General features: G+C 35.3%; 1 protein-coding gene across 6 annotated transcripts in view; it reads right to left on the reverse strand.

The window, feature by feature from the left end:
- The window catches only part of LRBA (LPS responsive beige-like anchor protein), a 518,726-nt gene that overhangs the window by 401,688 nt on the left and 103,312 nt on the right, over positions 1-13,726 (reverse strand). For all 6 annotated transcript variants that reach the window (XM_036424850.2, XM_036424848.2, XM_036424851.2 and 3 more), the window contains 6 exons: positions 13,189-13,367; positions 12,191-12,344; positions 11,650-11,830; positions 7,884-8,011; positions 7,268-7,375; positions 3,349-3,508 (listed from right to left, as the gene is read on the reverse strand). In XM_036424850.2, the coding sequence (XP_036280743.1) occupies positions 3,349-3,508; positions 7,268-7,375; positions 7,884-8,011; positions 11,650-11,830; positions 12,191-12,344; positions 13,189-13,367 (910 nt within the window). The remainder of the gene's footprint in view (positions 1-3,348; positions 3,509-7,267; positions 7,376-7,883; positions 8,012-11,649; positions 11,831-12,190; positions 12,345-13,188; positions 13,368-13,726) is intronic.

Consider the following 13,726-nt stretch of genomic DNA (forward strand, 5'->3'; position numbering starts at 1 on the left):
GCTTACAAGAAAAGTCCAAACTCCATAGGATAAGGAACAAGGCTCTTTGATACTATAAGTCCACTACAAAGTAAACTTCATCAGGGCAGGGAATTTGCCTTCTCTAACACTTTCTCTCCAGCACCTCTAATAATGCCTGGGGCTACATAATGCCTGGAAGGCAGTAGGTTGTCAATAAATATTCATCAGATGACTATTCATTTCCAACTTTATCTCCTGCTACTCATGCCTTCACATATTATACTTTACAACACCACATTACCTGCAATCTGCTGAACCTGGGACAAAACTTGGAGCTTCCATGCCCTTATACATTGCCATTTCTTTGAAGAGAAACCCCAAGACCTCACCTCTATCTCAAACATGGGATAGAAAACTTGTTACTCCTCCTCTATGCATGAACAATTCCATGATCCTCAAAATCTAGTTCAACAAGGAGCATCAACCTTTCCCTCTGACTTTTGTTCCTTCCAATCAGGTGCTCACTCCAATCCAACAAAATGATGCATCTTGCTAATGGTTGCCAAAAAACCTCCATCCTGCTAACTGGTCAGTTCTCAGTCCTAATAGCACTTGGCAAAGTAGCAGCAACTGATTATTCCCTCCAATTTGACAATACTCTTTCACTTGGCTTACATTGGTTGTTCCTTAATTTCTTTCACTTCTTCTATCTGATTTCTTAAGTTGGAGGGACTTAGTACTCATTCCTTTGTCCTCTTCTCTCTCAACAGTTATTTCCTTAATGGTTTCATTCACCCTCAAAGTTTTAAATATTAAAAAAAAAAAAAAAAAAAAAACCCACCTCAGACTATCCTATATAATAAAAGCCTAGATGGTGTCGCACAATGTCGTCACAAGATGGCCACTACAAGATGGCCGGCAGGGGAGGGCAGTTGAGGGCAATCTGGCCAGCAGGGGAGGGCAGTTGGGGGCGAACAGGCCGGCAGGGGAGGATAGTTGGGGGTGATCAGTGTAGCCCCAATCCTTTTGGGACATCCCCCAAGGGATCCCAGATTGGAGAGGGTGCAGACTGGGTTGAGTGACACCCCGCTCCTGTGCATGAATTTCGTGCACCAGGCCTCTAGTTACTTATAACTGCCTACTCTATATCTTCTATGTCTAAAAGCCACCAAGGGGAAAACTGAATTTATCTTCCCCTCAACATGTTTCACCTCTAATCTATCCATCTGTACCTTATAATAATTCTTGACTATCTTTCCCATAGCCACACCTAATATTTTAACATCCTGTTTTCTCTACCATCAAAATATGACTACTACTCACTAGCTCTATAGCCACTGCCCTAGCTTGTCCCTAAACCACCTCTTGCCTGGAAAACTGCAACACGCTCATAACTGGTTATGTTATAGTTATATTAATGGTCCTCTTGGCTCATGCCTCCCTTTGAGAAGTCCTTGAATCTGGGCTGGGCCAGACTTATCTAAGCAACAGACTGAGGCAGAAGTAGCAATAGACAAGTTCTAATAAGGTTGGGCAGAGGGTACATTCTAAGAGTTCCTGGATATCTCAGTGAGCAATCTAGCTACCTTGCTGGAGAAAACAGAGGGAGTAATCATCAGAAGAGATAGAGGCCCTCCAATTAATGGAGGGAAATCGAGAAATGTGGCTGAGAACAAGTATCAAGGCCCTAGACATATCCCCAGGTGAGTCATTTCAGTCCATCAGTCTCAGCTCTTGCAGCCGTCCTCACTCAGGCACTAGATTAATGAGCAGAAAAAGCTATCTCAGACTTTCCAACCCCATCAAATATCAGCTGTGTTCCCATTGTATCCTGTCCAAACACAATTCACAGAATCATGACACAAGACTAAAGAGTTGTGGTTCAGCCCTGACTAGGTAGCTCAGTTGGTTACAGCATCGTCCTGATATGCCAGGGTCACGTGTTTGACCCCCAGTCAGGGCACATACAAGAATGAACCAGGGCACATACAAGAATTAACCAATTAACCAATTGGCTCAGTGGATAGAGTGTTGGCCTGCGGACTGAAGGGTCCCAGGTTCAATTCTGGCCAAGAAGAGCACATGCCCAAGTTGTGGGGTAGATCCCCAGTGAGAAGTGTGCAGGAGGCAGCCAATAAATAATTCTCTCTCATCGTTGACATTTCTATCTCTCTCCCTCTCCCTTCCTCTCTGAAATCAATAAAAGAAATATATACTTTTAAAAAGAATTAACCAATGAATGCATAAATAAATAGAACAAAGCAAAAAAAAAAATTGTGGTTTTGCCACTAAGCTTCAATGTAATGTATCACAGAGCAGTAAATAACTAACACACTGGGTTTTCTTTGCCCTCCAAGGTATACTCTCAACACCAAATCCTGACATGTGACTTTTAAAAATATTAAGTCAATTTTAACTCCTATATTCAAAACCCTCCAATAATTTCCCATCATCCTTCGAGTAAATATCCATAGCCCATTTCTCCTGGATATATTCCTGATATTTTTTCATTAGTCCTATTTTCTTTTCTTAGACATATCATCTTCTAAAATACTACAGAATGTACTTACTACATGTACTTATTTTCTATCTCCTCTCACTAGAAGGTAAACTCCATAAGGGAAGACTTTTTTTCCTCTTTTGTTCATGAACATACCCAAGTACCTAGTAAGTACCAAATGAATATTTATTGAGTAAATAAAGAGCCTTCATTGGGGGCAGCTATTCCTATTATTGCAATAATTGCTTCTCTAAACACAGCTGGCAGCTACTTCTATAACTCCAATTATTACAGTTACCAAATCTGTCTCTGATAAGAGAATGAGTTATTTATTCTTCACAACAAATGCTTATAGGAACAAAAATGTCTAATACTTTATTTGCAAAGGATAACATCTTTTCACCTTTTAATCAAATGACTCATTTAAAGAACAGAAATAATCTCTTAATTACAACTAACTTCATAGTACTCAAAATAAAGTAAAATGTTTAGTGATTAATAAAAATAACCCCTGGCTGGTGTGGCTAAGAGATTAGAGCACCAGCCTACTCACCAGAGGGGGTTCAATTCCCAGTCAAGAGCACATACTTGGTTGCAGATTTGATCCCTGGCTCCAGTCAAGGCACATGCAGGAAGCAACCAATAGATATGTCTCTCCTCTCTCTCTCCTTCCATCCCTGCCTCCATCTCTTTATCGACCTCCCTTCTTCTCTAAAAATCAATGGAAAAAATATCCTCAGGGAGGATTAACAAACAAAAAAAGTACATGCTTTTACTTTCTACATAAATGGATTTAAATTCTAGAATCAATATTTTAACTACTATAAGTAAGTAGGTAACATTTTATTTGAACTTTGGATAACAGGAAATAAAATATGGAAACTTACCAGGAAGTGATAAAGTCCCAGTTTCACTAACAGTTCCCTTAAATGACTGGCTATGCTTTTCATTCTGAGGTTCCAAAATGTCTCGGTATTTTGAGACCATAAGAACAGAGATAAAGTATACAACAGCCAAGGCTAAAAATTGAGCTTGTTTGCTATCCTCCTGGGGAAAAATAAAAGTAGGTGATCATGCCACTATTATATAACGTGTCTTCATTTTATTATACATGATAATATTTAAATATAAACATGTAAATAAATCTTTTGACATATGCAGAAAATAATCTAACTTAGCAAAAATCAGTCTTTTGGGAAAATGTCCATAAATGAGAGGTTGTATGCTTATGAAACATGAAAAGAGAAAAGTTGGCTCTTTTATTTTTAAATTAAGTTACTGAATCTGAAGACATATGTCTCAATATACTTTCTACAATTAATCAAATAGTAATTATCATTATGCATGAATAACTTTTTATTTCTAATCATAAGAATGAAAATACATAAAATAGAAAATAAGTTTTCCTAAAAGACAAAACATTAAAAAGAAAAAAAGTAAGAGTATCAGATATATAAAAAGGAATTCTTAAGACTACTTTAGTATAGAAAACCAAATATCAGAATTGAAAACATAGTGTCTGCAGAAAAGAAAAGGAAAAATTGGATTGACCTCAAAAAGAGGTCTAGGCTTCATCCTAACTAAACTCTAGAGTTCACCTACATATCTCTACATCAATAGCCTCTTCATATGGCCAAATTCCCCATCTTCAATGGCCTCCTCAGAACATCACTATTTGATAACATTTCAAAATAAGTTTAAACTTAATTAAAAAGAAAATAAAATTTTCCCATCAAATCCTGAAAATTAAAGTTATTTTGAGCCCAGATGACGTGGCCCAGCAGTTGAGCTTTGACCTATGAAACAGGAAGTCATGGTTCAATTCCCAGTCAGGACATGCGCTCGGGGGGTCCGATCCCCAGTAGGGGTCTGTGGAGGAGACAGCCTATCAGTGATTCTCTCGGGTCATTGATGTTTCTATCTTCCTCTCCCTTCTTCTCTAAAATCAATAAAAATATATTTTTAAAAGGTATTGTGAGTAACAGATAAATTTAGGAGAAGGAAAACAAAGGACATTGTTGCCTAGCAGAAAAATAAATGCAAATAAATTGTACCAATTAACTAAAAATTAATAACTAGAGTCAAAACTTTTGGACACAATAAATTAAAAAAAAAAAGAGAGAGAGATCAGGCTTTACCTAATGATATCCACTTGATACAGTACGACATATTTGTAATCTGACAAGAATCTATGGTACTTTTTAGGTTCTACTACACTATAAGAACTTATTACTCTTGATGGGAAAGGTAAATGAACATTCTTCCTTTTATATTAACCATCCCTTTTCTCAGGATACTCCCGTGTTCCTCTGCCACACAATCCTGTCATCTATACTCCGCCACAAGATGGCCGCCACAAGATGGCTTCCCAAGATGGCTACACACACAGCACAGGCAGGGCCTGGCGGCTGCTCCACATAACAAGGTTTGGGGTTGCATGGCTCCATGCAGCATGGAGAAGGCTGGGCCTGGCGTTTCTGCTGCCTCGAGTGGAGGAGGCAGGTCTCACTGGAGGAGGCAGGTCACGGCAGGGCAGGGCAATTGTGGGCGATCAGGCCAGCAGAGGAGTAGTTAAGCGTCAATCAGGGCAGCAGGGGAGCAGTTAAGGGACAAGCAGGCTAGGAGGTAGGCAAGCGGTTAGGAGCCAGTAGTCCCGGATTGTGTGGATAACCAGCAGTCAGACATTCCTCGAGAGGTCCCAGATTGGAGAGGGTGCAGGCCAGGCTGAGGGACACACCTCTCCCCCCTCCCCCCTTGTACAAATTTTGTGCATCGGGCCTCTGGTCTATTATAATAATGACTGTTAATGATACCAACATTTAAAAGGCAGACAAACATCTTACTAAATCTTAACTTCTTAATCTCTTCTAATTGATTTAAGTCTATCTGCATCTTTACTTAGCACATTAATATGTTTATTATTTACTAACTAAACCCATGCAATAAACTGTAGTTATTATTTATTGACTACTCACTGTGAGCCAGCCACTGTGCTATAATTCATATACATTCCTTTACCCCTTAGAACAAGATAAGGACTAGAGAAGTTAAGTAATTTACCTTAAGGCCATACAGTAAGTGAAAAAGCAAAAGTAAACTCAGATTAGAGTGACTAAATACGTTAGTTCTTAACCTCAGGACAATAATTTCTTTACATCCCCAATCTTAAATCATTTCTTTTTCCATCAAAGTACACTTTGGCTAGAAGAGGCTCTGAGATAAGGTTTGGGAAATAGAAACTTTTCTCTTTTCATAAACTCCTATCAGGTGATTATATAACTTTTATAATTAATAAAATTAAAATCATTTATAACTTTTTACAGTATAGACATAGGAAATAGTCTAATTCTCTGTCCAAACATAATAATATAATAACTTGTTAAAAAATTCCAAAAAGCCCGATCATATAGAGCCAGGGTGAGGAATTTTTATTTTAAGTGTTATGAAAAGACACTAGAGAATTTTTACAGCAACAGAGCTAATATCATCTACTCTAGATTTTTAAAGATTAGTCTAGGACATATAAGATTATGGGGCAATATAATGGACACATGCTCAAGAAAGAAAGCAGCAATATTTGGTCCCAAAATGAACCAGTCAATGGATTCTGAAAAAATAAAACTTGGTTTCTTGATTAAAGGAATAACAGCAGCTACCAAAAAATAAAAATAGAGAGAAAAAAATTTAATTTAGATTTAGGGAGGCAGCATAATCATATAATTAATATCAAAATTTTAAGAATTAGTGTAAGTGGGTTAGATTCCCTAGTCCTTAACCCATTTACACCTTTACTACTTGTGTGATCTTTGGCAGTTATTTAACCTAATACTGCTCTCTTTCTCATAGGATTATTGTGTTTATTAAATGAGAAAATACAAAGAGCATTTAGTTCTATGCTTAATACACAGTAAATGTTCAATAATTATTCACTATACCATTAACAAATTGCATATGTGTAGAAAACTTAATGAAAAACTCAGGAGAGGACTAAAAAACAAATGAGGAGAAGATGAAGAATTGAAGTTATAAAGTTTATAAAAAGCATGTAATAGAGAGCATCTAGTATTCACACACAGTAATTGTTCAATAAATATTAACTAATAACAAGACTCCAAATCCCTGTGAGTAGGCTTACAAATGATTTTTATTTTCATATTTATACTTTCTTATATGACTGTACAATTTCTATATGCAGCTTGGCCATATACTATATCAAAGTCAGTTAAAACAAAACTTTTTCATCTTTAACAAATCAAAAACACCACACACAACATTTCATTGTTTACCAGTATGTCAAATTTATATTCCTTTGAGGGAAAAATATCCAATATTCAGAAAATAATAGGACATTCAGGATTTAGGCATTTCACTATTTTCAGAGCATAGATTCTGAAGTTCAGACTACTGAGTCTGAATCCTATCATTTACTAAATAACTCCATTAGTTTGAACAAGTTACTCAAGCTCTGTGCTTGAGTACTCAGATTCCTCATTTATAAAATGGAACTTACAACAGTACCCAACTCAAAAAGTTGTTGGACTTAATGAGTGCATGTGAAGACTTACAGTGCTTACTATACAGTAATATGCTATTCTTTTTAGTGTCATTGTTCTGATATATTAGTTCCATTTATATAAATAATATTTTCCAATATTCTATGATTCTAGGATTATTGTAAAAAAAAACTGACTTCTACTTTCCACCTGGCTATTTTATATCACAGAGAGTTTTCATTCTCAATACTTTGGGCCTTGGAGAAAATACATATCAGCTAAGAGAGTGCGTGAAAGAAATACTGTTACTTACGATGTCTCTGAAGACAACTGCCCTAAGCCGATTAATATCCATGTCCTGTAGGAGTCTGTCAAAATCTCTCACTGGAGATACACCACCAGTTACCATGTCCACTGGACTCTAAGACAAAAAAAAATTTTTTTTAAACATATTTTTTAAAGTAAACACAATATTCCAGTAAACAGAGAAATCGGGCTACAAATACTGGTTTTTCATACTTTTTATTCTCTCTGTTTTTGTTGTGTGTTTTTTGTGGGGTTTTGTTGTTGTTGCTGTTTTTAGATGCTGGGTTAGAAGTAGCAGTGTAGAAGGAAGCCAGGAAGGAGAAAACAAACTGCATGCTAACTCAACAAGTACATGAAATACAAATTGACATAGTTGAAGGGGAAAGGTATTGTAGACACAAGAAAAGTAAACATTTGGAAAAGCAGACAAGATTAAGTATAAGCAAATCTTTACTGTGTATTTAAACACAAATATTTAAATGTTAAATCCACAGACTAAAATAACTATTTTAGGATCTCTGTCAGATTTATTTAACTTTATGTTGAAATGAACAAGTAAAGTTAAGACCTTAATCGCAAATAAGAGTGTGCTTTTTTATTTAATTAATGATTCTGTATCTCACCTTTGCTGTGGATTTCCCCATGGGGATCAGGCTGTGCACTGTTTTCTGGCCTTTGGTGGCATCTCCTCTTGTTTTCAGTTGTGAATGCTGCTGACACTCTAAGCAATTCCTGACTGCCACTGCACACACTGTTATTCATTTTAAGGACAAGATTGAGTTAGAAAAGAAAATTATATTTTAAGATTATGAAACAGATAAAAATCACCTAGCCAATATGATTTACATAAGATTTTATTGGAACCAGATTACCTTCGCAAAGTCCGGAAATGTCCCTGGGCTTTTTCACCTACTGTTTGTTTTCTGACTTTGGTAGTGACTCAGTTAGGGGCCACTGCTAAGGGGGAATCAGTTCAAGAACCTTAACTTACTACTATTTCTTAGACCTCACCTAAGCTACTTGCAATGATCTCTGATTAAGAAAAAGATAGCGGGGAAAGAACAGGAGAGTTGCAAAGGAACAGAAAGCAAATCACATTGCATAAACTAGTGTATGAAAATAACCTATTATCTTCATTGAAGTAGGATAAACTGGAAATGCATGTTTTTGTGATGATGTATTATTACAGCATGATATTAATAGAGTGACAGAGAGTACAGCTTTTATATGGGAATATTTATAGGGTCTACATTTTACTGGCTTGCATTAAAACTGCTTAAAGAGTGAAAAACAGAAAGGAGACTACACAACCCAAAATTACATCTCTAAAAATCTAACCAATTGGGCAGCTACTTGAGTTAGAAATTAATTCTGAATTTTAAATGATGAATTAAGTAATGCACAATTGACTATTAATTGCCTGACATCACATAGTAATCATCTTACTTCCCAACCAGATCTGTAACACTCAATGTATCTGATAGGAATATGAGTGGGAGAACAAATTAGGAACAAAACAGCACTGGCCAGATAGCTCAGTTCATTGGAGCATCATCCCATAAACCAAAAGGTTCTGGGTCTAATGCCTGGTCTGGATGTGTATGGGAGGGAACCAATCGATGTTTCTCTCTCACATCAATGTCTCTCTCTTCCTCTCCCTTTGTCTCTTTTTCCTCCCTTCTCTCTTTCCCTTCCTCTCTCTCTAAAAATCAATAAAACATATACTCAGTTGAGGATTTAAAAAAGAAAAGAAAATTAGGAACAAAACATAAATTAAAGTGGGGATTTTAAATATCACCAAAATACCATATGCCAACAGGCACAGAATTGAGAAAGAGAAGCATTCAGAAAGATGTCAAAAGCAAACAACAAAATTTTTTTTTTAAAGGAAGGAAAGAAGGAAGGAAGAATATGGAATACAACTCTGTCAAATCTGGCATCATACCTAGGAAAATAACCGCTGTACTATTTTTTCACAGGTTGCATAAAATCAAGTTTGGGTCTGCATTACTATCATAGAGGACTGTCTAGTGTCAATCAGTCTCAGGAGTACAGGTTACTCAGTGTTGTTGCCCTCTTACCTTCCTTCCCCAGCCTAAGGATAAAGGAGACCAGGGACCAAAACATTTAGATTATTTACCAAGCTTGCCATACTGTACTAAGTGACTTTGACAAGTTACTTTCTGAGTCTCATTTCCATATACAGGAATAGATGGTGCTGCAGTAGATTGAATTTTCTCTTTACTTTCTTTCACAGCTATGAAAATTAGAGCATTACAGTATTCCCTAGCTCCCAAATCTGATGCTTCTTGAGAAAAAGAGTGCTAGTGTAGCCTTGTATTTTTAATTCTAGAAATGTACTCTTTTTAGGAAAGTGGAGACATTTCTAAAATGGCATATATAAAAGCAATGGAGTCTAAATATTTTAATTACTAATTAAAAGTTTCAGGAAGTATACTGTAAAAAAGAAGGGATAGGTCCACTAGTTAAATAAGCTACTATATTAGCATTCCAACTTCACCAATTACACATTCTGAATTTTGTTACGTTTCCTATTTTTTCTGATCTCAACTTTCCTCATGAATAAAAAAAAAAAAAGGAAAATGATTGTTGACCCATTGTGAAAATCAGCAATAATGACAAATTACAGTAGTCAATAAGTAATAGCTAGTTTTGTTATGTTCACCATTTGAATCTTTTTCTTAAATTTATCTTTATTGTTGAAAGTATTACAAATGTCTACTTTTTTCCTCCCATTGTCCCCTCTACTCCTTCTTCACCCCCTCCCCAGGTCTTTACCACACTATTATCAAAGTCTTCCTTACTTAAAATTTAAAACAACTGCCAAAACTGGTTTGGCTCAGTGGATAGAGCGTCAGCCTGTGGACTGAAAGGTCCCGGGTTCGATTCTGGTCAGGGGCATATGCCTTGGTTGTGGGCACATACCCAATAGGGGGTGTGCAAGAGGCAGCTGATCAATGATTCTCTCTCATTGATTTTTATAACACCCTATCCTTCTCTCTTCCTCTCTATAAAAAATCAATAAAATAAAAATAAAATAAATTTAAAACAACTTTCTAAAATTGTTATGCCAAATTCTTTAAAGCATCCTAAGTTTAAAAGTACTCTGAATAGCATTTTGAGTAAAAATAATCACTGTACCAAAAAAGACTAATTACAAATATATCTCGGTTTATATAACATACTTACTAAATATGGGGAAATACTTCATTAACTACTTCCCACTTCTAATACTGCCTTTTATTTCCAGTCTGACTTCATAAGCCATAGCTTGTAATTGTTTTGGTCTCACTCTCTCTAACCTACTTCTCTCCATTTAATAAACAAATCATTAACAAAGTCTCAGTATTTACAACTGGATATAGGAAACCTTCCTATAATAAGTAAAAAACAAAACAAAAAAAAAATGGTTTACGTAAGGCAGCCTAATGATACTAAAATTCTTTTCACAGATTTTAACTTTTACCTAAGGAAGTACTGCCTCCAGAAGAATAGAGATTTAGGATTTTATTACCTGCTTTAACATTATTACCACAGTTTTTTTGGACAAAAGCTGTGCTGGAATCATGCTAGATTAGAATCTTGCTACTCAAGTGTGTTAGTAAGAGAAGCAACATCAACATCACCTAGACTTATTAGAGTTCAGGCCTCATCCCAGACACATGTAATCTAAACTGCATTTTAACAAGATCCTCTTCGGTGATTCATGTGTATGAATTATCCTTTTTTTCTTCTCTTTTCCTTAAACATTTTTTTTCAATTACAGCTGGGAAACAATATTATATTAGTTTCAGGTAAATACTTATATAACTTAGGAAGCAATCCCCCTAATAAATGTACTGCCCATCTAACACCATACATACTTATTATAATATTGCTGACTATAGTCTCTATGTTTTACCCCACATTCCCTATGACTATTTTTACAACTGGTAATTTGCACATTACCTGGGACTTGTTAAAAATACAATTTGAGGCCTCATCGCAGACCTATATAATCTACTCTGCATTTTAACCAGATCCTCTCTGGTGATTCATGTGTATAAATTTTATTTTTGTAACTTGAGAAGCACTACCTTATAGAAAAAAAAAAAAAAAAGATTAAGGAAAGAGGGGGGGAATGCTGACCAGTATCAACTTAGTTGATTTTTTCAAAACATGTCCTTCCTCCTCTATTCAACTTGTCAAATACTACTCTAGCAGAGTAGATACACAGTCTTTCACTCTCAGCAAGTTTAAAAGTAGCATATGACAAAATGACTGGCACACATTTGCCTAACAACAAGAAAAAGATAATGTTTTTTAATTTGTCTAGAATAGTAAAAATTTTTCAAGTAAATTCCTAACTAATGGGTTTTAACAGCTCACCAAGTCGTAGACACTGCCGCAAAATTCCTCCAGATGACATATTTTTTTCAGCTTCAATTTCAGTAAAACCCAGAGAACTTGCAAATATGAGCACATCCACAAGGCTGATTAGCCTCTGCAAAAATGTCACAGAGGCTTCTATGGAGAGGCCCTGAGTAGGCTCAATATTCTCCAGCTCATGCTGTAAAGAATCAAGTTTGACAATTAAATCTCTAGTCTGATAAAAATGTAATTTTATTACATCATTTCCCAACGTTCTATATTTTATAAAAAGCCAGGCTTTCAGAATTCTACCACAAAGTAATTTCCTTATCATTTCAAAAAAAAAAAAAAAAAAAAAAAAAGGCCAAGGAAACATATAGGTGAAACACTGTCAATCATTTTATATTCACTAGCTGACACATCCCTAAGAAATCAGCATTCTTTTTAGTACTTCCTTTTCTGTTGCTTTTGATTTACAGTACATTCAAGTTTTAATCAATAAAGATGCATAAAAATCATGTTTTCACACCAATTTTTTATAGAGTAGTTAAGTCCTTACTGTAGCCGATGTAGCAGCTGAAAGCAATGGCAGTATACCCCCACAAGCCATGACCATATTGTCCATCACTTGAGAGATGAGATGAATTGTGTTGTGTACAAAGATGACATTATCACTGCTATTCACGAAGTCCATAACTGTCTTTGTTGAATGGCTGTCCAAAGATAAATGGTGTTTACTGATAAAGCTAAAGAAAGAAAATCACAATTTGCCTACTTGAGGGGAGGGAGGATAAGAAGGTGCTTTTGCTTCATCTTGAAAGCTTGAGTAAGATAATGATGCAGCAGACACATGGGGGTGTATACTTCCTCAGAAGATGCGGGCCATTCCATAGCAGCAGTTACTATCCAAGCCCTTTTCCAGTGCTGAAACATAAATACTATTCATCTGACACTTGATATAAAAGGTTGAACTGAAATATTCTTAACTGGGAACAAAACTGAGAAGACATTTGGCAAAAATTTAGAGGTAAATGGTGCTAAATGTGCTACTGAAAATAAATTTTCTACTAACGTTTTCTTAGATAATGTCATAACATGCTTTTTAATGGAATAAAAGTAATATACAAATAACAATAAACAAATTAGGCAGTTTTAAAATCATAAATCATACAACCAAGGATAATCTAAAACACAGATTTTGCTATACCAAAAATTCCCTGGAGAGCTGAAGTTATTCTTAAATCCCAATTTTTTTTTTTAGTATCTCTAATAATAAACCCCTGTGGTGGATCTACCTCCATGTGAATTACATAATGTAAAATACGTTATAGGAAATAAATGTTCGGCAAATTTTTAAAAAGAAAAACCTTCAAGTTCTTATAATGAGACAGTAATTCATTTTTATAATGAAGAGTAAGTTAATTCAATAAAACATTACCACAGAAATAATTTATATTCTATTTTTAAGCAATTAATTACAAAACTATGTAAATTTCTTTGAAAGCAAAGGCTAAAACTTATTATACAACATCTTCTATAATAAACATATGGACAAACCTTCTCCACATCTGTATATCTGTTTCTATTGAAAATAACAGATCAGTGAGCAAACGTTGATGCATATGAGACCATTTGAATTCAGGAATACGAAACATAGTAGGTCTGGAATCCCTCCTTTGTCCGTTAACGGCATCTGATGCTATTCCTTGCCCTGACTGCTCCTGTTGCCTTGATGTCTAATACAGAAAATTAAAGAGAGTAATAAAATAAGTTCAATTTTAAAGGAAGGCATTAATAAGTAATTTTAAATCTTCTATAAAATGCACCTAACAAATACATTTTAAAATACTAAGGAACCAAATTAGAGAAAAATTATCAATGAGTAATGAAAAGATTTTAATACATTTAAAGCAGTTATCAGATATACTAAACTAGTAGAATTCAACAAAATTAACTTGGAACCCGTTAGTATTACCACCAGCTGATGTGGCATTTTATAAAAGAATTCAGAGACGTTCTTTGTTTTGAATAGCATTAAAGAAAGGCAATATCTGGATTATCAACTGGGCTCACATCTCACAAAAGCTTCCCGCCT

This window comes from Pipistrellus kuhlii, unplaced genomic scaffold (genome assembly GCF_014108245.1).
Source record: "Pipistrellus kuhlii isolate mPipKuh1 unplaced genomic scaffold, mPipKuh1.p scaffold_m20_p_8, whole genome shotgun sequence".
NCBI classification, from domain to species: Eukaryota; Metazoa; Chordata; class Mammalia; order Chiroptera; family Vespertilionidae; genus Pipistrellus; species Pipistrellus kuhlii.